The sequence below is a fragment of the Staurois parvus genome, unplaced genomic scaffold (assembly GCF_062004578.1).
Source record: "Staurois parvus isolate SC_StPar_1 unplaced genomic scaffold, SC_StPar_1.0 ptg000012l, whole genome shotgun sequence".
In the NCBI taxonomy this organism is placed as follows: domain Eukaryota; kingdom Metazoa; phylum Chordata; class Amphibia; order Anura; family Ranidae; genus Staurois; species Staurois parvus.
In genome coordinates, this window is record NW_028317808.1 from 9,107,709 (window position 1) to 9,130,525 (window position 22,817).

At 41.3% G+C, this 22,817-nt stretch overlaps 1 protein-coding gene across 1 annotated transcript; it reads right to left on the bottom strand.

Annotated features, from left to right (window-relative positions):
• Positions 1–5,574: 5,574 nt before the first annotated feature.
• TZMP1 (transition zone microprotein 1) lies at positions 5,575–22,808 on the bottom strand. Its single transcript, XM_089674754.1, has 3 exons — positions 22,714–22,808; positions 22,439–22,628; positions 5,575–6,244 (listed from the first exon to the last, which is right to left on the bottom strand). Exons 1-3 carry the CDS (start codon positions 22,749–22,751, stop codon positions 6,137–6,139), a joined length of 336 nt encoding a protein of 111 aa, XP_089530880.1. The 5' UTR covers positions 22,752–22,808; the 3' UTR covers positions 5,575–6,136.
• Between the last annotated feature and the right edge of the window lie 9 nt (positions 22,809–22,817).

The window sequence follows — 22,817 nt, forward strand, 5'->3', positions numbered from 1 at the left end:
GGTGCCAGGCAGTAAGCACAGGGCCCACTAGAGAACACTGGGCCCTCAGGTCACTCTCATGAAGTCTGTTTCTGATTGTTTGGTCAGAGACATTTACGCCAGTGGCCTGCTGGAGGTCATTTTGTAGGGCTCTAGCAGTGCTCATCCTGTTCGTCCTTGCACAAAGGAGCAGATACCGGTCCTGCCGATGGATTATGGACCTTCTATGGCCCTGTCCAGCTCTCCTAGAGTAACTGCCTGTCTCCTGGAATCTCCTCCATGCTCTTGAGACTGCTAGGAGACACAGAAAACCTTCTGGCAATGGCACCTATTGATGTGCCATCCTGGAGAAGTTGGACTGCCTGGGCAACCTTTGTAGGGTCTAGGTATCGCCTCATGCTACCAGTAGTGACACTGACCCTAGCCAAATGCAAAACTAGTGAAAATCAGTCAGAAAAGATGAGTAGGGAAAAAAATGTCAGTGGCCTCCACCTGTAAAACCATTCCTGTTTTGGAGGTCATCTTATTGTTGCCCATCTACTGCACCTGTTTTTAATTTCATTAACACCAAAGCAGCTGAAACTGATTAACAACCCCCTCTGCTACTTAACTGACCAGATCAATATCCCAGGAGTTTAATTGACTTGATGCTATACTCTGTTTAAAAAGTGTTCTTTTAATTTTTTTGAGCAGTGTATTTAGTCTTCTCACCTAGTTATGCATGCCTGACAATGGACAATCTTGGGGCATTCAGGACTTGATGATTTGCGTTTTTCCATGTCAAAGTGTGTTGCATTAAAGAAAGCCCATTTATTTAAATTAGCTTCCTAGTACACCAAAAAAAGGTGTATGTACTTTTTTTTTTTTTTCTTTTTTTTAACATGGTCATGCATTACTGTGTGTTGGCAAGGTACTTTCTTAGTGCCTTTAAAAATTAAGGGCACTACAGCTTTCTAATGTGCCACATGTGAAGAGAGCATACTCTTTTATAACCTTCGGAGTTTACTAAATCCACAACAAACACATCTTTCAGCTGACAGGACAAAGTACACAACTCTTACCATACCTTGCTATAAAAATTAGCTCCAGGCAAATCTGCACAGCTCACTTATGTATGTTGTTCGGGGTAATTAAAGGATGTGTATTGCTTCTTTAGATTACATTATATGCCTATTATCCCCTGCAAGGTACAAGTATAGGTCAGACCTGGAGGGCTTATTATATATATAAAAAAAAGAAAACTGGAGAAAAAAAAAAATGAAAAATGAAAAAATGAATTGTTACCCATGATGACCGAACAGGTTTAATATTCTGGAAAAACAAAACAAAGATTCTGATTAGTATGGCAAACATATCAACTTTCCTGGAATATGTGTCATATCATTGTCTTTTTTTTTTTTGGAAGTAGCACAAACACTTAATGCTCCACTTTCTGTTTTTATTCCCCTCTAGGTACCTGACAGGTACCCCTCCTCCATTCACAGCCTTGCTGTGACAACTAGGACATAACTGTGATTTGAATTTCCTGGTTCATCTGTGATTAAATAGAGCCCTATAAAATAACCCACTTGAGATCTACTGCTGCCCATATTATGGTGACAGTTTTGGATCTTCCAAAACAATTAATAGAAAATGCACCCCAGATAGACGGCCAAGGAGAACAGTTCATAGACAAGCTCTGAACATTGCAGTGGAGCAGGGGTGCTCACCTTTTTCAATAGCAAGGGTCACTGAAAGTGGTTGAAATGGCTCAAGGTTTTTTACCTTCATGCATTCTATACATGAATTTAAAAAAAAAAAAAAAAAAAACTTGTGTGTGCAGAAGCCCCCCAGCCCCCCTAATACTTACCTGAGCCTCACCCTAAATGGCTGAGACAGCAGCCGGAGCCATTAGCTCCCGCTGTGGTCAATCTCAGCCAGTGAGGAGAGGGGGTGGGGCTGAGCCACAGCTCTGTGTAAATAGATGGGAGTGAGTCTGCTTGAGTGCCCCCATAGCAAGCTGCTTGCTCAGCAGAAGGGAGGGGCAAGGAGCACCGGCGGGGGACCCGAGAAGAGGAGGATGAGGGCTGCTCTGTGCAAACCACTGCCTCGAGCAGGTAAGACTGACATGTTTCTTTTTTTGTTTTTCTAATTGCCTTTAATGTCACCTTAAGTGATCTGGTAACCAGTCATGGGCTACAATGAAATGGTTCAAAATTTCAAAATCTTGAAAAGGAGATCGGTTCCTCTATATGCCACCCCCATATGGTAAAAACATGTCTTAAGTATGGGTTTTTACCACCCCCCAATCTGCAAATGTAAAACAGCACTTACTGTCCTGAGTTCCCTATAAGGCTGCTTTCACACTGATGCAATGCAGTTTACTGGCACTGCAACGGCTTTCCTGTGGGTTAGCTGTGCTTTGCCATAGACTTCTATTATATCTTGCAGGTGTGGTGCACTTTCTGAAAGCACACCAAAACTCCTGCATTCTGGAGTTTTCAGACGAAAATATACTCCGAAGTTGATTTCCTCTGGAGGTAGACCAACGGTGCTCCAAAGTTTACAGTGTCTTCTTGGCAGTTTGAAAAGCATATGAGTATAAGGTGAAGAGCCGGCAACTCGTGCTCCCTATAAAAGTACTTTATTCATAAAGGGTACAGTGTGCAAGTTACAGCAGTTTACGCGTTTTGGTAAAAAACCTTACATATTCCACTATATTCATCTGAGGTTTCCCTACTGTCTATGGGTTTATCCTTTCCCCCCTGTTTTACATTTTGATGTGCTTTCAACAATTTGAGTTGGAAATAAATTTACATGTAACATACTTTTGAGAAAACACTTTTCTGATGCTATGGATTCTAATTCTCCACCAGATTCCACCTCTGCTTCAGATACGGAGTCTGTAACTTCTCATGATTTTTCTAGCTTCAAGCCCTCTGATTTAGTTGTTAAATCATCGTTGTACAAGCTGCTCTCAGAATCAGCAGGTGGACTCTATGGTGACATCACAGACAAAACGCTTAGAGGTAACAAATAGACAAATACTTCTATCCTATAAATTTGAGAAGTAATGCTGTAGATGCTTTTCAGAGTGTGGTGGAGAGAGAACTCATGATATAACATGGGAGAGTATTGGCTACTTCACCCCCTAAAAAAGATAATTTAAGTCGCTCAGAGCGAATGGTTCTGAAACAGGTAAAATTCTGCACTGATATAGTCATCAGAGAAGCTGATAAAGGGGGTACAGTAGTCATACTCTCCTCTGAAGATTATAGGGGGGAGGCCCGTAGACAGTCACAGGATGTCACCACCTACCGTCCTCTGAAGAGGAATCCAGCTACATTGTTTAAACACCAGTTATCAGATTTATTGGACCAGGGCAGGGATCTGGGGGTCTTTACTACCAAACTAGTAGAATATCTCACAGTGGAGCACCCATTTGTACCTGTATTCCATCACCTGCCCAAGGTACACAAAAATGATATACCTGTGAAAGGACGCCCAATAGTGGCAGGGATTGGATCCCTCTGAGAATTTGGGAGAGTGGACGGATAAATATCTACAGCACTTGATAGGATGATTGCCTGGATATGTTAAAGATACATCTTCTTTACTGGCTCAGGCGAATAATATAAACTGGCAGCAGAAATATATGTGGGTCACTATGGATGTCAGCTCTCTATACTCTGTGTTATCCCACATAATCTAGCCATTGAGGCATTGCAATGCCATTTGCTTCACTATAGTAGCTATGAACCAACACTTAAAGAATTTTTGGTACATGTGGTCCATTTTCTGTTAGAACATAAATTCTTTGTTTTTGATGACATATTACCTGCAATGCCAGGGTGTGTGTATGGGTGCAAGGTTTTCGCCCTCACTGGCGAATCTTTATATGGGTTGGTGGGAGGAGCTTTTTCTCTTCTCCCACTTTACCAATATGGCAATCACATTGCTTGGTATGCTAGATATATAGATGATCTGATCTTTGTATGGACCGACACTGACATATCCCTAGAAGAATTTGTTAAATTTGCTAATAACAATACACTAAATTTAGAATTTTCTCATGAGACTGGGAGGGCCACTATCAACTTTTTAGATGTGACTTTGACAGGGGATTCCACCACAGACAGAGTAGATACTCATATTTTCCACAAAGCTTCTGCAGGAAATTCCCTTCTCCTGGCTTCACCTTATCACCCAGAACACACTATTAGGGCAGTGCCAGTGGGTGAGTTTGCTAGAGCCAGGAGAAATTGTTCCACCCCTGGATCTTTTGAGAGGGAAGGTTCTATAGTCAAGTTGAAGGAACGAGGATATAAAGACTGGCATATAAAGAGGGGAAATATATTGCCTCTGGCCGACAGAGAGACACACTAACCAAAGATAAAAATAAAAATGAAAACCCCTCTAAGACAACTAAACCTGTTACATTTGTTACTACCCTTTCAAAGGAATACAGGCAGATCACTAGTATTGTGAGGAAGTGTTTGCCCATACTGTATGCATCCATTCTGCAATGGGGTTGTAGGTTTTCTAGTAGATGCTCTTGCACTTTGGGGAATATCTTATCCCCCAGTCCATTTTCATCAAAACAACGGAACTTGTCTTTCAGTTACTGGTTCCTATCGCTATTGTGGCAAACATCATAAATGTGATCTCCTGCACTACTGGGGAGGTTTTTCCTATACGTTTTTCCCTTCTCTCATATACACATTTACAGTGCATGGCAATTATTCTCTTTATTATGCATCATATAGAAGTATCCTGCTCATAATTTTTCTATCTGGAATGTACAGCTATATTTTTGTATATTGTTTTATTTTTACTTTTCTCATATTTTGTTATCTTATAGATGTCTTTTGCTGTTTTCCTCCCATCAGCAAATGACATCCAAGACACCTGATGGATAATGGACTAATTAATCTAATTGATGGAGCCATGTGCAGTGAGAGGTTTTACAAAGATTGTCTTTGTGTCTAGTATTTAAATAGGTTTGTTCTGAGTTGTTTTATGGCTATAAGGTTTTTTTTTTTACTTGCACACAGTACCCTTTATGAATAAAGTACTTTTAATCAGGAGAACAAGTCGCCAGCTCTTCATCTTATACTCCTATTCTGGAGTTTTGGTGCGTTTTCAGACTGTGCACCAAACCTGCAGGATATAATAGAAGTCTATGGCTCAGTGCAGCTAACCCGCAGGTGCACCGTGCTGCACCTGTGGATCACGTGAAAACAGCCTAATAAAATCTTTTTTTAAATGTGCTAATATGGCCATTGCAAAACTATGTGATGTTTAAAAAAAACTGACCTTTTTCTCTTCTAGCTTCTGCTTACAATTGCTCTCCAGGCTGCTAGAAAGGTCCCAGGCAAAGTGCACTTGGTATCACTCTGTCTGGGACAGGACCCAGTGCTAAAGAGGGAGCATCGGCTTCTGCTTCCTACGCTGCTGGCTCCATACACCATAATGCTCTGGGATGCCAGATTGGCGGATCGGCAACCTCCAACCTGGGCTTGCTGACCTGCCATCCCAGAGCATGAGGTCACGAGCCATGAGTTAGGCACTCCTGCAGTAGAGGAACAGAAGGAAGGAATCAGCCACCACCATCAATGAAGATCACAGAAAACTAAAAACTTTTGGTTTATTGCTTGAGGCAACTGTCATTCTAATATTCTGAGAGGGCAAACCCTTCTAGGTGCCAAAATTGTTGCAAGGTACAGTACATAATTGCATCCCGCCAATTCGCAACATATAATGGCCAACCCCAACATACCATGTCCAATAAATGACACATTTTTAAAGACACAGATTTATATATAAAAATAATTTTGTGTTTCTTTTACAAAAAGTTTGCATTCATTTTTAGTACAGGCATTTCCATATCAGAGCTGAAGAAAATGTAAAAACAGTCATATCTCCTGAAATATCAGTTTCAATGAAGATCCACAAAGCAGAAGTTCTGTATCAAATAGGACTAGGTCAGTTGCAGTTTTTTGGATACGAAAAAGTCCAAGACATGAAAGTGATGTCATGTTACTGATTTTGTAGGTCATTTTTTCTGTAAAATATTTTCAGTGATTGTGGTATTGCCCCATGTAGGGTGGTGGAAGCAGGGGTTATCATTCATCTGCATCAAGGTGACGACAGCAGGCGCCCCATTCTCCTAGTGGTGTCAGCTCAAAAGTTTGTTTGGGTATTTGGCCTGCAACTGCCATAGAGCCGAAAGTCTTGCAGCATATAGCACAAAACCCCAAGAAATTATCACAATGCAGAAGAGAATCTAGGGGAAAAAAAATGAAATATTTAGATCTTTATAAAATGCATACATTCTCTGGCTTAACATTCACAAGATGTTAATAACTTTTTAATATCCTAGATTGTAAGCTCGAAAGAGTAGGGCCCTCTAACTCCTCGTGTGCTGTTTGTTGTTGCTGTACTGTTTCATGTATTGTCCCCCCCTTCTATTGGACAGCGCTGAGCAAACCCTTTGGCACTATAAAAACTCGATGTAATAATAATAATAATAATAATATCAGAGCTCAAGAAGATGTAAAAACAATCATATGTCCTGAAAAATCAGTTTCAATGAAGATCCACAAAGCAGAAGTTCTGTATCAAACATTTCACAAGTTGTTAATAACTTTTTAAGCCCAACTCCAGCCAATTTTTTTTTTGTGGGTGGAGTGGGGCATGGATAGACCCCATCTCGGTTTAACTGCAGTCTGTAACCTCATTGGAAATATTTCCCTCACTCCCGGTTGGGACAGGGAGTGGTGGAAAATCTCTACAACAAAACATTTTTTTCAGTGGAAATGGGGAAGAGTTGAACCTCTGTTAGATTATTATTGTTTTCTGTCCCAGTAACAACTAATCTGTTCATTTTCTGCCCAGTTGTCAAGGGGTCAGGAAATGAGGAGGAGTCTGCTCACAAAAAAAAAAATATAAGTATTTACCCTTCCCCAAGTATATCCAAAGCAATATAAAATGGTTTCGTCTGTAGTTAAAGTGGACCTTTGCCTACATATGAACATATAAAAAGAAGGCAACTTGCTTAAATATACACGTCTTGCTTGCATTCAGCTCACCTTGCCTTTCTCTGAAACCATTGTCCTTAAAAAACAAAGCAAAAAAGACACATCAGCTGTAGATGGCTTCTTCTTTGGCTAGCCCATAGATGACATCCACACCAGATATTTTGCAAGCACTTTCAGAGATCTGGCATAATTGGTTTTTGTTTAACAATTTGCCATGGCTTTAGCAATGAAAATGACTTTACACCACCCAACACTCTTGGTGCCAAAGCCAAAGCAACATATAAACATTAGATGTTATCCCAAGATCTCGTGGGATTTTAGAAAATCTTGCAAGATCTTGCCGTTTAGCTGTGAGAGCTCCCTTGAAGGCCCTGTTGATGTAGCCTTCCCATGAGGCAGCTATGAGGCCAGGGCTATGTTCCAATGCCTCAAGAAGTACAGAAGATAATTCTTAATTCAGAAAGACTGGCACAGACAGATTTTACGAAAGTGTCTCGCATCCGTTCTAAAAGTGGCACAGCATGCACCAAAACAATGTACCTGTCTAAAACTTGTACTTGAATTTGTGCGTGCTGCACAACTTTTCGAACGTATGCCAGACACTTTTGCAAAATCTGTCTCTGTATGCCAAAAGACAGTTGGTCTTAATTAGCTCAACTTTTGTAATATATTAACTATCACGGTTTTATTTTGGATTTGGTGCAGGTATTGCACCACAGTATAGAAGTGGAGCAAATCAGAATGACCTAAATGTGGAACACGAGTCAATGTCAGAATCAACAGTTGCAGATGATTTTTGAATTTGGTGCAACACATTAACAAGAGCAATTAATGACAGAAATGTAGCCCAGCAGCTTTATTGAATTCCCCCCAATACTGTATGTTTATCTAAAAACAGGATTTCAACATAAGGGTGTACTGTCTTTGTTGTTAACCATACAGAGCTACATGCAACTGTGTTTTTATTGCTTCTGGGGAAATGGTCCACTTTAAAGCGGAACTACCCTGCATCTGAGAACCACAAACACTATTTAATTCATTTTAATATTCAAAGCAAACTCCTCCATCTATCCATGTCTCCATGCTGTATTTTGGCCATGGCAGATGGCAATAAGGACAGATGATTCATGTAGCATTTACTTCCTGGAAGTCATCTGCCCTTAGCTCAGGCATGTAGGCAGGAGGGTGTGCTTGGCTGAAAAAAACCCTCCTGAAGACTCCTGAGGTATATGACATAATTTGCTTAGGTCTGGAAACTAGGAAGTAACTGAGGAAATGTTAAAAAAAAAATAAAGTTTAAAACAAGTCTCCTAGATTGTAAGCTCTAACGAGCAGGGCCCTCTGTTTCCTCTTGTACCAAATTGTATTGTAACTGTAATGTCTGCCTTCATTTTGTAAAGCACTGCGCAAACTGTTGGCGCTACATAAATCCTGTATAATAATACTAACAAGTAAATGTATACATTCATATCTATTTACTAATGCTGGCAGCAAAAGGTTTAAAAATAGACCATGCTGATTGAGAAAGTGAAGTTCCGATTTCAGCATTAATCAAATTACATGGGTAAATCAATAAAAGGTATGCAAAAACAGGAATCCATGAGCAATTTGCAAATACAACCATGTCTGAGCGTGGGAAGCATCAAGATGTTCTATTCAAAGATAAATGGACAAAAAAAAGAAAAAAAAAAGAAAACTTATTAAAAGCGCAACTTCGCCTTAAAAAGGAAAGTTCTCCGTCACAGGTCAGAAAAGGTTGCGGAACTACCGTGTTTCCCCGAAAATCAGACATACCCATAAAATAAGCCATAGCAGGATTTCTAAGCATTTGCGCAATATAAGCCATGCCTCGAATATAAGACATAGTGATGGAAGGGCAGCCCTTCTCATCTCCCCCATTGTGACAGCAGCTATCTCGGAGGAGAACGGAGAGGTTACGGGCAGCCCCATCAACAAGGTCGGCTCCCGGTCATTCTGTGCGTGCTGCAAGCTGATTCATAGAGGGAGACAGTGAAGACATAGAAAGTGAAAGTAAAAGTCTCCTCAGTGAAGTGAGGAGCAGGACGCTCTGCTTTAGGTACCGTATTGTGTCCTCAGGGGGAAGAAGTAAAGCTGTGCCTGCTGTTTTAGTCAGCACTGTGGGTCTCTCTCCTCCAGCACCAACCAGCAACAGTCTGTGGGTCTCTCTCACCCCCCACAAACACCAGTAAAGCTGCTGCTCTCCAGCACTGACCAGCAACAGTCTGTGGGTCTCTCTCACCCCCCACAAACACCAGTAAAGCTGCTGCTCCCCAGCACTGACCAGCAACAGTCTGTGGGTCTCTCTCACCCCCCACAAACACCAGTAAAGCTGCTGCTCCCCAGCACTGACCAGCAACAGTCTGTGGGTCTCTCTCACCCCCACAAACACCAGTAAAGCTGCTGCTCCCCAGCACTGACCAGCAACAGTCTGTAGGTCTCTCTCACCCCCACAAACACCAGTAAAGCTGCTGCTCCCCAGCACTGACCAGCAACAGTCGGTGGGCCTCTCTCACCCCCCACAAACACCAGTAAAGCTGCTACTCCCCAGCACTGACCAGCAACAGTCTGTGGGTCTCTCTCATCCCCCACAAACACCAATAAAGCTGCTGCTCCCCATACTTACCATACGTACCATACTTAATAAAAATAAGATATCCCCTGAAAATATGCCATAGTGTGTCTTCTTGAGGAAAAATAAATATAAGACAGTGTCTTATTTTTGGGGAAACATGGCATTCACAGTGCAGTACCACAGGAAGCCAGCTGTGAAGCTGCAAGGAGTCGCAGCCGGCTTCCCATAGTCAACATGGAGGCTCCAGGGACCTGAAGGTTGGAGAAGAACTGACCCAGGTGAGGACAAAGCTGGATCCTTGGACAGGTAAGGGCTCATGTACACAGGGCGTTTGAAAAACTTTTCTGAATGCTGTAAAATGTAGGTTAAAAACGTCAGTTTATCCGCATTTATCTACCGTGTTTATCAGCATTTATGCGCATTTGCATTTAGAATCGTTTTTAAAAGATAACATCAGGAGACCCTCCCAAATGCCCAGAATGCACTGAAAAAGAGTAAATAAATAACTATTTCAGACATTTTGTGAGAAATAAAGAGAGCAGAAGCAGAGAGAGCGCTACTTTCTGATGGGTGTTGCAACTGTAGCAAAAGTGGCTTGTGAACCATGTTTGGCACTGTGGGAGGAGCTACATAGCGCTGTAATGCCTGTAATGCCTCCAGATGCATTCTGCAGTGCACACAACACTACTTGTGCTTTTTTGCTGTGTTTTGATATGTTCCAGTACAGTTCTGTGCAGAAATAATGCGGCACGTTCTACCATTTTTCCTGCACGCAAACCTGGAACTGGACTGCACTGGTGTACTAGGTTCATTTGAATACATGGAAAAGGCTTTGAATGCATTTTTGATGAAGAAAAAAAGGCATTGGACAGCATCTGGATATGGACCAGCCCAAAAACGCGTCTAAGCGCAAACACGCATAAACGTGTTTACAAGCATTTGAAACACCGGTAAACTCTACTTCTGAACGCGATTTTTGTGTTTTAAAAAAATTTCTGTAACCTCAACTGCCTATAAACTACTGTAAACGACAATGTGTACATGGACACATAGGAAAACATAAAGGAGTGTTCAGGGGTTGCTGAAACAAAACGCACAACTGCTCCTAAACTTCAGTTTAGCAGCTGCAGTGTACATGAGCCTTAAGTGTCTTTTATTAAAAGTCAGCAGCTACAGTATTTGTAGCTGCTGACTTCTAATTTTTAAAAAAGAAAAACAGTTTCCAAGCTGCACTTCTGGATTCAGAGTGTTTTATCATCCTCATTTGATGAAAATGCAGATTTACCTTTAACCAGAATGTATATTGGAGCACAGTACATTATAAAGGCTCATGCACATGGGTGTATAGCTTTACATAAGGTCTTGCTAACAGCAAGATCCTACATGAAATCTTGTCCATAAACTGTCTGTAATGTTTTGCTAATGTTTACATGTGTATAACGCAAATTGGTCCTACCTGCCTGGAGTTCACATGTTCTCTCTGTGCCTGCATGGGTTTCCTCCAGGTTCTCTGGTTTCCTCCCACACTCCAAAGACATGCTGGTAGGTTTATTGGATCCTGTCTAAATTGGCCCTAGTATATGAATGTAAGTCAGGAACATTAGATTGTACGCCCCTTGAGGGTTAGGGACTGATGTACAACATATATATGTAAAGCACTGCATAAAATGACAGCGCTATATACCTGTAATAAATAAATAAATATTGGTTGCTAGAAGCTTGTAAATCCACTGAGTATCCTATGTTTCTAGGACACAGGTGACTCTTTACAAGAGTATAGTGTAAATTATACCAACACACTCTCCAAAAGGAAGGTTTTGGACATTTTTTTAACCACCTCCTGTCCGGCCGTTGTATATAACCGGCCAGACGCTGGCACTGCAGGGTTGGGTGGACGTTTATAAACGGCCTCCCCGCACCCTGCTTGTGCGCGCTCCCTGGGAGCACGCAGCACCGCGATCCGGTGCCCACTGTGTCCGGAGGACACAGTGAAACACCGATCGTCGGACGGGACCTCTGTACGAGGTCCCGATCATGTGATCGCCGATTGGCCAATCAGTGATCACATGCAAAGTATTAAGCAAGATGTCACAAGTGACATCATTGCTTACTACATGTGAAATCTGTGAATGATCACAGAGGTCACATGGTACAAGGCTATTCACAACAGCCTTGTACCATGTGACAAGCTGTGACCAATCACAGCTCACTCAGTAGTTCTCAATGGCTGCAAGAATGCAGACAGAGAGAAAGAGAAATGATTGCTTTACATCCTATATGGGTGTAAAAGCAATCAGTGTAAAAAAATAAAAAAATCTTCATCTCCCCCCACAAGTAGTACAGTGTCACCATGGCGACACTGTACTGCTAGGGTGACAGTATGTAAAAACAAATTTAAAAATATATTAAAAAAAAAAAAATTTTAAAAAATGTTTAAAAATTATAATTTTTGGTTATAAACTAATTTGGCTTATTTTTTTTTACTAAAAAGATAACGGAATAAATTTTGACCAGGATTTATGATGAAATATTATTTATTTGCAAAATTTTATAAGAAAAACACTTTTTTTCAAAATTTTTGGACTTTTTCATTTACATAGCAAAAAAAATAAAAATCCCAGCGGTGAATAAATACAACCAAAAGAATGTTTTATCTGTCTAAAAAAAATGGTAAAAAATTCATATGGGTACAGTGTTGCATGACCGCGCAATTGTCATTCAAAGTGTGATAGCGCCGAAAGCTGAAAATTGCCCTGGACAGGAAGGGGGTACAAGTGTCCGGACAGGAAGTGGTTAAATATCCATAAACAGTGCTCTGAAATTTAAATCTACAAGCCAGAAAGTGCATGCACACACTGGCTGCATTAGAATTATGCTCTGAGATAAAAAAAAAAAAAAATTTACAGAAATGTTCTTATGTCCGTGTGCATGACCCTTTAAAGTTCAAGTTTACCTTTAGAACATGTTGCAGCCATATTTAGACTGTAACATGTTCCAACTTCTTCCCACCTCTCCCCCACAGCTGATGTCACATTTAACCACTTGCCCTCCAGAGGATTTACCCCCCTTCTTGACCATTTTTATGCTATTCGGGGCTGTACAAATTAAATTTATGTCCTTTTTTCACACAAATAGAGCTTTTGGTGGTATTTGATCACCTAGTTTTTTTTTATTTATTTTTTGCGCTATAAACAAAAAAAGGCTGAAAACTTTAGAAAAAAAATATATTTTCTCATTTCTGTTGTAAAAAATGTCCAATAAACTCAAATTTATTCATAAATTTAGGCCAAAAAGTATTTTGCTATATATCTTTGGTAAAAAAAAATTCCAGGAAGTGTATATTAATTGGTTTGTGTGAAAGTTATAGCGTCTACAAACTTTGGTATGGATACTGGAATGTACATAATTTTTTTGCTATACAGCGCTGCGCTAGTTTACCTGACAATTGGCCGGTCATGCAATTCTCTACATAAATGAAATTTTTGTTATTTTTTTCACACAAATAGAGCTTTCTTTTGGTGTTATTTGATCACCTCTTGGATTTGTATTTTTTGCGCTATAAACAATTTTGATTAAAAAAAAAAAATGTCTCATTTCTGTCAAAAAAAATCCAATAAACTCAAATTTTGGCATAAATGTAGGCTAAAATGTATTTTGCCACATGTCTTTGGTAAAAAAAATCCCAATAACTGTATATTAATTTGTTTGTATGAAAGTTATAGCGTCTACAAACTATGGAATGGATACTGGAATTTACACATCACATTTCTTGAGGTGCTGAAATGCCAGGGCAGTACAAACACTCCCAAATGACCCCTTTTCGGTAAGCAGACAGCTTGCCTGTGGATGTCAGAGTCTTGCAAGGCCTTATGGGACTTGCAGTTCCTCAACATCTGGAGGGCCATAGTTTGGACACCCCTGGCCTAAGCTATCTTCTCAGAGGCATATTTAGTCCATGGAAGATTTTTTTTTTTTTTTTTCAGCACGAACCACATCCAAGGTATGCAGAGATCTCTTTCTTGCTGACTAAGGCCCAGGAAAGAATGAAGGCAGAACTATGTCCTGATTGAGATGAAAACCAGAAACCACCTTTGGTAGAAAGCACGGATGAGGTCGCGAAACCACCCTATCATAATGCAAAACCAGAAATGGTTATCTGCAAGATAGAGCTGCCAGCTCTCACACCATTCTCGCAGAAGTGATTGCCACTAGAAACAATACCTCACGAGTCAACAGGACCAGTGGAATATCTCCAATAGGTTCAAATGGTGATTTTTGCAAAATTTCCAAAACCAAGTTCAGGTCCCAAGGACACAAAGGCAACCTGACATGAGGAGCCATAAGCATTACTCCTTGTAAAAAAGTGCAGACCAAAGCGTTAGAAGCACTGGGCCTCTGGAGAAAAAAATAGCGAATGCTGAAACCTGGCCCTTAATGTTACCAACAGCCAAATTCTTCTGCAACCCTGTTTGTAGAAACAGAATCCTGCCTATCACACACTTTTGTGGGTGCATTTGTGAACCTCACACCAGGCAATGTAAGCCTTCCCGGTTCTGTAATAAATGTTCCTAGAAACTTCCTTTATAGCACCCAACATGATGGGGATGACAGAATCCGACACTCCCCTATCATTTAGGATCTGGGTTTCATTGAAACTGTGATAGGTAGTCATGAAGTGTAATGATGAAATAAAGCCCTTTAAAAGCCTGAAGAGGCTTATTGGAGTTTGGGGTCCTGTACACGGCTAGACTGCCAAAACGTCTCTCACGTGGTACCCCCATACTCGGGAGAAGTAGCAGAATGTATTTTGGGGAATCATTCCATATATACTCATGGCATATGTGAGTAATGTATCATTTAAGTGACAACCTTGCTGGGTAGAAATTGTTTAAATGCAAGGAGGCCAGAAAAATTAATGAGATACAGTACTCATCAACACATATGCTTTGCTGGGGAGTATACATATCTGCAAATTTGTGATTCGGGTGATTTAGGAGGGGCTGAATTTTGTAGAGCATATCATATTCAGAGACACCCTGAGGACGACAGAGTATATTGTTACTGAAACGCATAAATCGCATTATATTATCAAAGTCTATGCCTGGCTATGGCAGCAGAGAACACGGGCATATGGTGAACTGGGTCTGTGGACCAGTACAACCACAATTCTTTTTTTTTTTGTAATGCCCATGTTGAGGGTTAGGCCCAAAAAACCTTTAAATTTGGAAACCTTAATGGGTTTCCATGCGAATGGTCTGGCAAGGTTTGAATTTGGGTTGGCGGCGATACATTGTTGTGCATATAAATTGCTTTGATCCACAATCAATCCATACAGATCTTCCGTGAAAAACAGCTCCAAAAAATCAAGGGGAGTAGTTACATTTGCTGTTTCCACCTTAAATTTCTGGGTTGGGCAGTGAATCGGGGAAGTATGAGTGGTGCAGAATTTGTGGGCTGCCAATCAGGAATAGCAAGCACATCTGGAATGACACTAGGGGCTCTATGGGCCTGTGTTTGAATTCTTGGTGGCTGCGGGACACTACTTGTGCTCGTCACCGCACCACCTTGTACTGCACTTATGGGACTCGCTATGTCACCAAGTGATACTGCAGTGCCGGTATGTGAAAGACCAGGATGTACTAGGCCACTGGTGCTTGCCAGTTCACCAAAAGGTAGAGCGGCACTAATACTCGCACTCTGCTGCATATAAGAGTCATCATGCAATTGTAACATCTGAGCAACCTGGTAATGGGGTCGGGTACACCTGACCTTAGCAGGGACCTCTTCTCCATCGTCTGAGCTATCTGTCAGGGTGCCACTGCTGTCTACAGGTTCTTATTCTGAGCCCGATTCTGTCAGTGAGGCTTCCCCTTCACTCTCTTCTTACATGGTCAGAATCCTGTAGGCCTCTTCACTAGAGTACCTTATGTTTGGACATTATGACCACTAAATTTATGGGTACCTAGTGCGACTCACAGGAAAAAGAGCACCTGGCTGTCAGGGACTGCTTGAACCACTACACTACTAGTGAAAGCAGAGATCAGGCCTAATCTTGCTAACCCTGCAGTTTTGTGTGCAATGTATCAAGTGACAGTGATCTACTGACTGCACTTGCTAGGGGAGAATGGGGGGGAGGTTAAGCATAGGGGCTAAACGCAGGTGCTGGCAGGTGTCGGGGCTGATCCCACTAATGCTGCATTTTTGGGGATGTTACACTATTGTGAACACTGGTATAGTTCTGATCTGATCAAAGATATTGATCTGTTCAGACACTATACTAGGAATGAAGGTTTACTGTGTTTGTGTACATATTCCTGGCAATCAGACAGTTAGATGTGATGACTGATGTAGTGGTCGGCAATCTGACGCTAATGCTAGCTAAAGTCACCTGTGACACTAATACAGTGGTCAGTAAAAAAATCTGTACACTGTACTAATGACACTGGTGACAAGGCAGTGAAGGGGTTACCTGGGGGGCGATCAGGGGGTTAAATGTGACCTAGCTGGAATTTTACTGTAAATGTGTGCTGCTTTGGCTCACGTGGATCTGCTTTCTTCTCTCTCTGGAACGGAATGTGCTGTAGGGAGAGAAGATTGCATCATTTCATGTACAGTGGGGATCGAAAGTTTGGGCACCCCAGCTAAAAATTTGTATTAATGTGCATAAAGAAGCCAAGGAAAGGTGGAAAAATCTCCAAAAGGCATCAAATTACAGATTAGACATTCTTATAATATGTCAACAAAAGTTAGATTTTATTTCCATCATTTACACTTTCAAAATAACAGAAAACAAAAAAATGGCGTCTGCAAAAGTTTGGGCACCCTGCAGAATTAATATCTTGTACTGCCCCCTTTGGCAAGTATCACAGCTTGTAAACGCTTTTTGTAGCCAGCCAAGAGTCTTTCAATTCTTGTTTGAGGTATCTTTGCCCATTCTTCCTTACAAAAGTCTTCCAGTTCTTTGAGATTTCTGGGCTGTCTGTCACGCACTGCTCTTTTAAGGTCTATCCATAGATTTTCAATTATGTTGAGGTGAGGAGATTGTGAAGGCCATGGCAAAACCTTCAGTTTACGCCTCTTGATGTAATCCCCCGTGGATTTCGAGGTGTGTTTAGGATCATTATCCATTTGTAGAAGCCATCCTCTCTTTAACTTCAGCTTTTTCACAGATGGCATCAAGTTACCATCCAAAATTTGCTGAAATTTTATTGAATCCATTTTTCCTTCTACTCGTGAGATGTTCCCTGTGCCACTGGCTGCAACACAACCCCAAAGCATAATTGATCCAACCCCATGCTTAACAGTTGGACAGAGGTTCTTTTCATTAAATTCTGTGCCCCTTCTTCTCCAAACGTACCTTTGCTCATTCCGGCCAAAAAGTTCAATTTTAACCTCATCGGTCCACAGAACTTGTTTCCAAAATGCATCAGGCTTGTCTATATGTTCATTTGCAAAGTTCAAACGATGATTTTTGTGGTGAGGACGTAGAAGAGGTTTTCTTCTGATGACTCTTCCATGAAGACCATATTTGTACAAGTATCTCTTTATAGTGGAATAGTGTACCACAACTCCAGTGTCTGCCAGATCTTTCTGGAGGGATCGTGCAGTCAAACGTGGGTTTTGAATTGTTTTTCTCACAATCCTGCGAGCTGTTCTGTCTGATATTTTCCTTGGTCTTCCAGATCTTGCTTTAACTTCCACTGTTCCTGATGACTGCCATTTCTTAATTACATTCTGAACAGAGGATATTGACATCTGAAAACGCTTTGCTATCTTCTTATAGCCTTCTCCAGCTTTGTGAGCGTCAACTATTTTCAGTTTCAGTTTTCTAGACAACTGCTTAGAAGAACCTATTGTGCTGATTGTTGGGGCAAGGTCAGATGAGTCTGGGCATTTAAAACCTCTGAGATTGACATCACCTGGTCTTCCCAGACGATGACTGAGAACAATCCATGACACTGGCAGGTCTCAGCTTGGCAAAGGGGGCAGTGCATGCTATAAATGCTGCAGGGTGCCCAAACTTTTGCAGACGCCATTTTTTTGTTTTCTGTTATTTTGAAAGTGTAAATGATGGAAATAAAATCTAACTTTTGTTGACATATTATAAGAATGTCTAATCTGTAATTTGATGCCTTTTGGAGTTTTTTCCATCTTTCCTTGGCTTCTTTATGCACATTAATACAAATTTTTAGCTGGGGTGCCCAAACTTTCGATCCCCACTGTACCTGTGTAATGTAAACATAGGCACAGGAAGATCTGTGATAGGGCACTGATCACTCAGAAGATCCAGGCAAAACATCACTGGCCTGAATCTGCTGATTGAGTGGTGAAGCACCAAATCACAGCACCGCCGGGTCAGCACGCGTGCATCCCTACCTGCGATCACGACAGGAGCACAGATCACATATATATACGTAATTTTGTACAAGGAGTCCGCCCTGTAGCAGTAAAACTGCTATTGGGCGGATGACAACTGGTTAAAATCAGCACAGCTTCGCAGGGCCTCACTCACACAACCACGTTATTCATTTACAGAGCTCTGTGAATGAAGAAACTACAAGTCCCATCTTCCACTGCAGCAGATGGCTTGTAGTTCTCAAAAGACTATGAGCATACTGATCAGTACACTCATAGTCCATTCACCCTAACTGAAAGCCCATACAAAGGTATGGGCACAAGGCTGGAGGGAGAGTAAGATCCACTGATCACGGGTCCAAATCTTTGCACACTCCTGTAGGAAAAAATAAATAAATGCACACTTTGTTCCTACAAAAATATGTACATGTGTTATGTTTTGCTAAAAGGTGAACTTCCCTTTTACAGTGGAACTATATTTGCCTCCAGTCCAGTGATGTGGTGTCCAGAAGCTCCCTAGATGGCCACTAACATCTTCAGCCATTCTTCTTCTGCATTCCATTCTTAAGGCTTTTTTGATTGGCTAGGCCAAGATTACATCACTAATTCATCTTGGTGAAATATATGTGCAGCTTAGTGTACAGGTTGGACAGGCATGTAAAAAAAAAACAATGCAGAAGAGACATGGAGTCAATTCACTTAGAGATAAATACCGCATTTTTTTTTTTTGCGTTAAAATAATTCATACAGTATTTATCTGAAAAATAATCAATTCACTAAAAAGCACGCGCTATTTACTGAAAGCGATATTTATCACTAAAAATAAATGAAGAAGAAATAAATGCACACATAAATATTATGAAATAGTTAAAACATTCTAGTGTGGTTTCATTAAGCCCTGGTTCACACTGATACAAATTGTCATGCGATCTGATTGTTCAAATCGCATGACAAATCACAGACAATGGAACTGTCCTAATCGGTGCGACTCAGACTTCTGCAGTAGTTGCTGCACTACTTTTCCCGATTTGGGGTGCAACTTGCATAGACATCTGTGCATAAAGTTGCACAGATGTCTATGAAGTCGCACCCAAAGTCGCAATGCCATCTGATTTTGAAATCGTGCGACTTCACTCGAAGATTTCAAAGTCGACCCTGTGTGAACCAGGGCTCACAGAACAATCTCCCTCTGGTGAAATGTTACTTTATTTTTTTATTCCTGAGCTCACAGCAGAATATTTCTACACTGATACATTGTATACTTTAAATTTACTGGCCAGTGCAGAGATGCCCTCATTGTTATTTTGTACTTTGCTAAAATACTGACTGTCTGCTGGCAGGTGATAAGTAACAAATGTGTGTGTTCTTTAATGAATTGACTTTAACCACTTGCCTGCCACACCATAGCAGATGTACTGCTACAGGGCAGCTTCGCTGGGCAAAAATCACATATGTGATTTTGTATTTCCGGGTAGGAGGCATGCGTGTGCGCCACCTTACCCGCACTGCTATTGGCTCCTGAGGATGCCAATCACTGGGTTCCAGCCAGCACTTTTTGGCCGGGACTCGTGATTGTCGGCAAAGCTGAGAGGGGAGAGATCTGTGTGTAAACAACACAGATCTCTCGCCTATCAGCATGGACATGCTGCTTTCTATCTCTCTGCACAGCAGAGGAGATAGAAAGCAGCAGGTCTGCTTAGTAAAACACAAACCAGTACACAATAAAATCACTCCCCAACACACAGTTAACCCTTTGACTGCCGTAGATGTTAACTCCTTCCTGCCCAGTATCATTATTACAGTGTCCGTCCTTTTTATTAGCACTGATCACCGTATTAGCGTCACTGGGGATGTCAGTTCCCCCCAGTGTCAGAATGCCTGGAATGTCCCACTGGAAGTCACTGATTGCCGCCATTACTAGTATATAAATAATATATATTACTAGTATATAAAAAAAATCAATAAAAATTCCAGTATATATACCGCCATTTGTAGACGTTATAATGTTCATGCAAACCAATTAATATACACTTATTGGGATTTATTGTTAAGACATGTAGCAGAATATATTTTGGCCTAAATTTGTAACAACATTTTATTTTTTATTGGATATGTTTAATAGTCAAAAGTCAAAAATATAGTTTTTTTCCTCAAAATTGTCATTTTTTTTTGTGTATAGCACATAAAATAAAAAAGCACAGGCGATCAAATACCACCGAAAGAAAGCTCTATTTGTGGGAAAAAGTACATTTCATTTGGGTGCAGCATTGCATGACCGCGCAATTGTCAGTTAAAGTAACGCAGCGCCGTAAAACAAGAAATGGCCTGGTCAGGAAGGGGGGTAAATCCTCTGGACGGCAAGTGGTTAAAGTGTCATTTAATCCACAACAGTAAAATCAGTCTGCGTATGCAGTAAAGCATGCTTGTTATACTTACTGTGGAAACTAAGGGGTTAATCCTCTACATTGTGTAAAAATGCTGTTTCTGATCCTCCCCTTCTTTCTGTGTCCCCCTCCTATCTCCTGATAAGACATATTGTGTGGGGTCACTCTTCACATGCTCAGTTTGGTGTGTATTGCTAGAGAGGTTTTTTTTTTTCTTGGGAGAGTGCATGTGATCACACAGTGCCAATCAGCACTGTCCAGACAGAAGTCAGGGGTCCTGCATCTTCCTAGAGCAGAAGGAAAACTCCTCCTTCAAGCTTTAACATGTGTTCTGCTGGACACTGATAAAAGCCCCAAGACTGCTCAAACTGCTGATGAGAAAAGGTATTTAGCAGTTTATATTTACTAAAATAATTGCATTTCTGTGTACTGTGGGAGACCAGATATAGTGAATGCAGGGTCCGCAGTTTAGTAACACTTTAAGTCACATAGATCTGAACAGGTGCCACTAAAACAATAGGCTGTGACTTGTCATGCGACTTTATGTAGCCAAAAGTCACATGACAAGTCACACAAGTGTGAATGTGGCCTAATGCATCAGACTCACGTGGATGTATGCTCCAGGATGTGTGTGGAGACTAATGCAGCCAGCCACTTACCGGGACTACTGCAATTCCCTCCTCACTGACTTACCTTTCCATAGGCTATCCCCCCTCCAGTCCATCATGAATACTGCTGCGAGGCTCATCCACCTTACTAACCGTTCAGTGTCTGCTACCCGTCTCTGCCATTCACTCCACTGGACCAATGAATAAAATTCAGAATACTAACAACAACTTACAAAGCCATCCACAACTCTGTCCACAGTTACATCATCAATCTGGTCTCAAAACATCAACCGAACCGCTCTCTTCGATCCTCCCAAGAACTCCTGCTTTCTAGTTCCCGAGTCACTTCCTCCAATGCTCGCCTCCAGGACTTCTCTTGTGCTTCTCCCATCCTATGGAACTCCCTACCCCAATATGTCCAGCTATCTCCCAATCTAGCCACCTTTAGATGATCCCTGAAAACCTCTCTTCAAAGAAGCCTATCCTGGTTCTAACTAGTAAACTGCCTTTTATTTCCTCCATCAGCTCATCCCTCACAGCTATTACCTTTTGTATCACTCAACCCTTCCTCCTAGATTGTAAGCTCTAATGAGCAGAACTCCCTGTTTCCTCTTGTACCAAATTGTATTGTAACTGTACTGTCTACCTTCATTTTGTAAATCACTGCGCAAACTGTTGGCGCTATATAAATCCTGTATAATAATAAAGCGCTACGCAAACTGTTGACACTATATAAATCCTGTATAATAATAAAGCGCAGCACAAACTGTTGGCGCTATATAAATCCTGTGTAATAATAAAGTGTTGCGCAAACTGTTGGCGCTAAATAAATCCTGTGTAATAATAATAAAGCGCTGCACAAACTGTTGGCACTATATAAATCCTGTGTAATAATAAAGTGCTGCGCTAACTGTTGGCGCTATATAAATCCTGTGTAATAATAAAGCGCTGCGCAAACTGTTGGCGCTATATAAATCCTGTGTAATAAAGCGCTGCGCAAACCGTTGGCGCTATATGAATCCTGTATAATAATAAAGCGCTGCGCAAACTGTTGGCGCTATATAAATCCTGTGTATAATAAAGTGTTGCACAAACTGTTGGCACTATATAAAGCCTGTGTAATAATAATATAATAATTTGAACAGGCGAACTGCATGGAATACCTGTGCATCACATGCTGGTGAAAAAAGCCCTTCATATGAATCGGTACACCCTGGTGATTATGACCTAAAGCTGACCATACACTATACAATCTCCTTTAGATCTGCCATCAGTGTATGGTCACCTTTGGAATGATGTGAAATGTAAGCTGTGTCTGCCTATCAACCCAAGCACAAAACCCATCTCCATAGCCTCCTATAGTACAGTATATCCCAATCTGAGACTGTTGCAGGTCAGCATGAGGATACTATTATTATACAAAGCACCCTCATAAAATGATCAGATCCTATTACTATTCATAAATCAGGAGACACACAGCATACAGTCCCCAGGTCTTACCAAGGACAGAAGTTTCTCCTGGGCCCTACGGCTGAAGATGATCATATCTGCACACAGTCCTCCAACCTCTCCTCTCTGCCTGTGTTGATGTTTGGAGCTGTATAGCAACGCACAGCCCGTGCCCGTGCTGAGGTCAAAGATTCCCGAAGAAGCAGAGCGGCCATCTTTATTACTGGCAGGCCAGTTCACCCTAGTAAAATAAACATCTTTAATGTATATAGATCTATAATACAATTGTTATACTATAAAACAGTGCTCATCGATCACGCCCTTACCTTCCGGCGAATGGTATAGCGGCACCGCCTGGGTGCATTTCCACCTCCTCGCCTTTAGGGGTCAGCCAGCGCTAAATCTCGCTCTTCCGCTCCGCGTTTGGCGC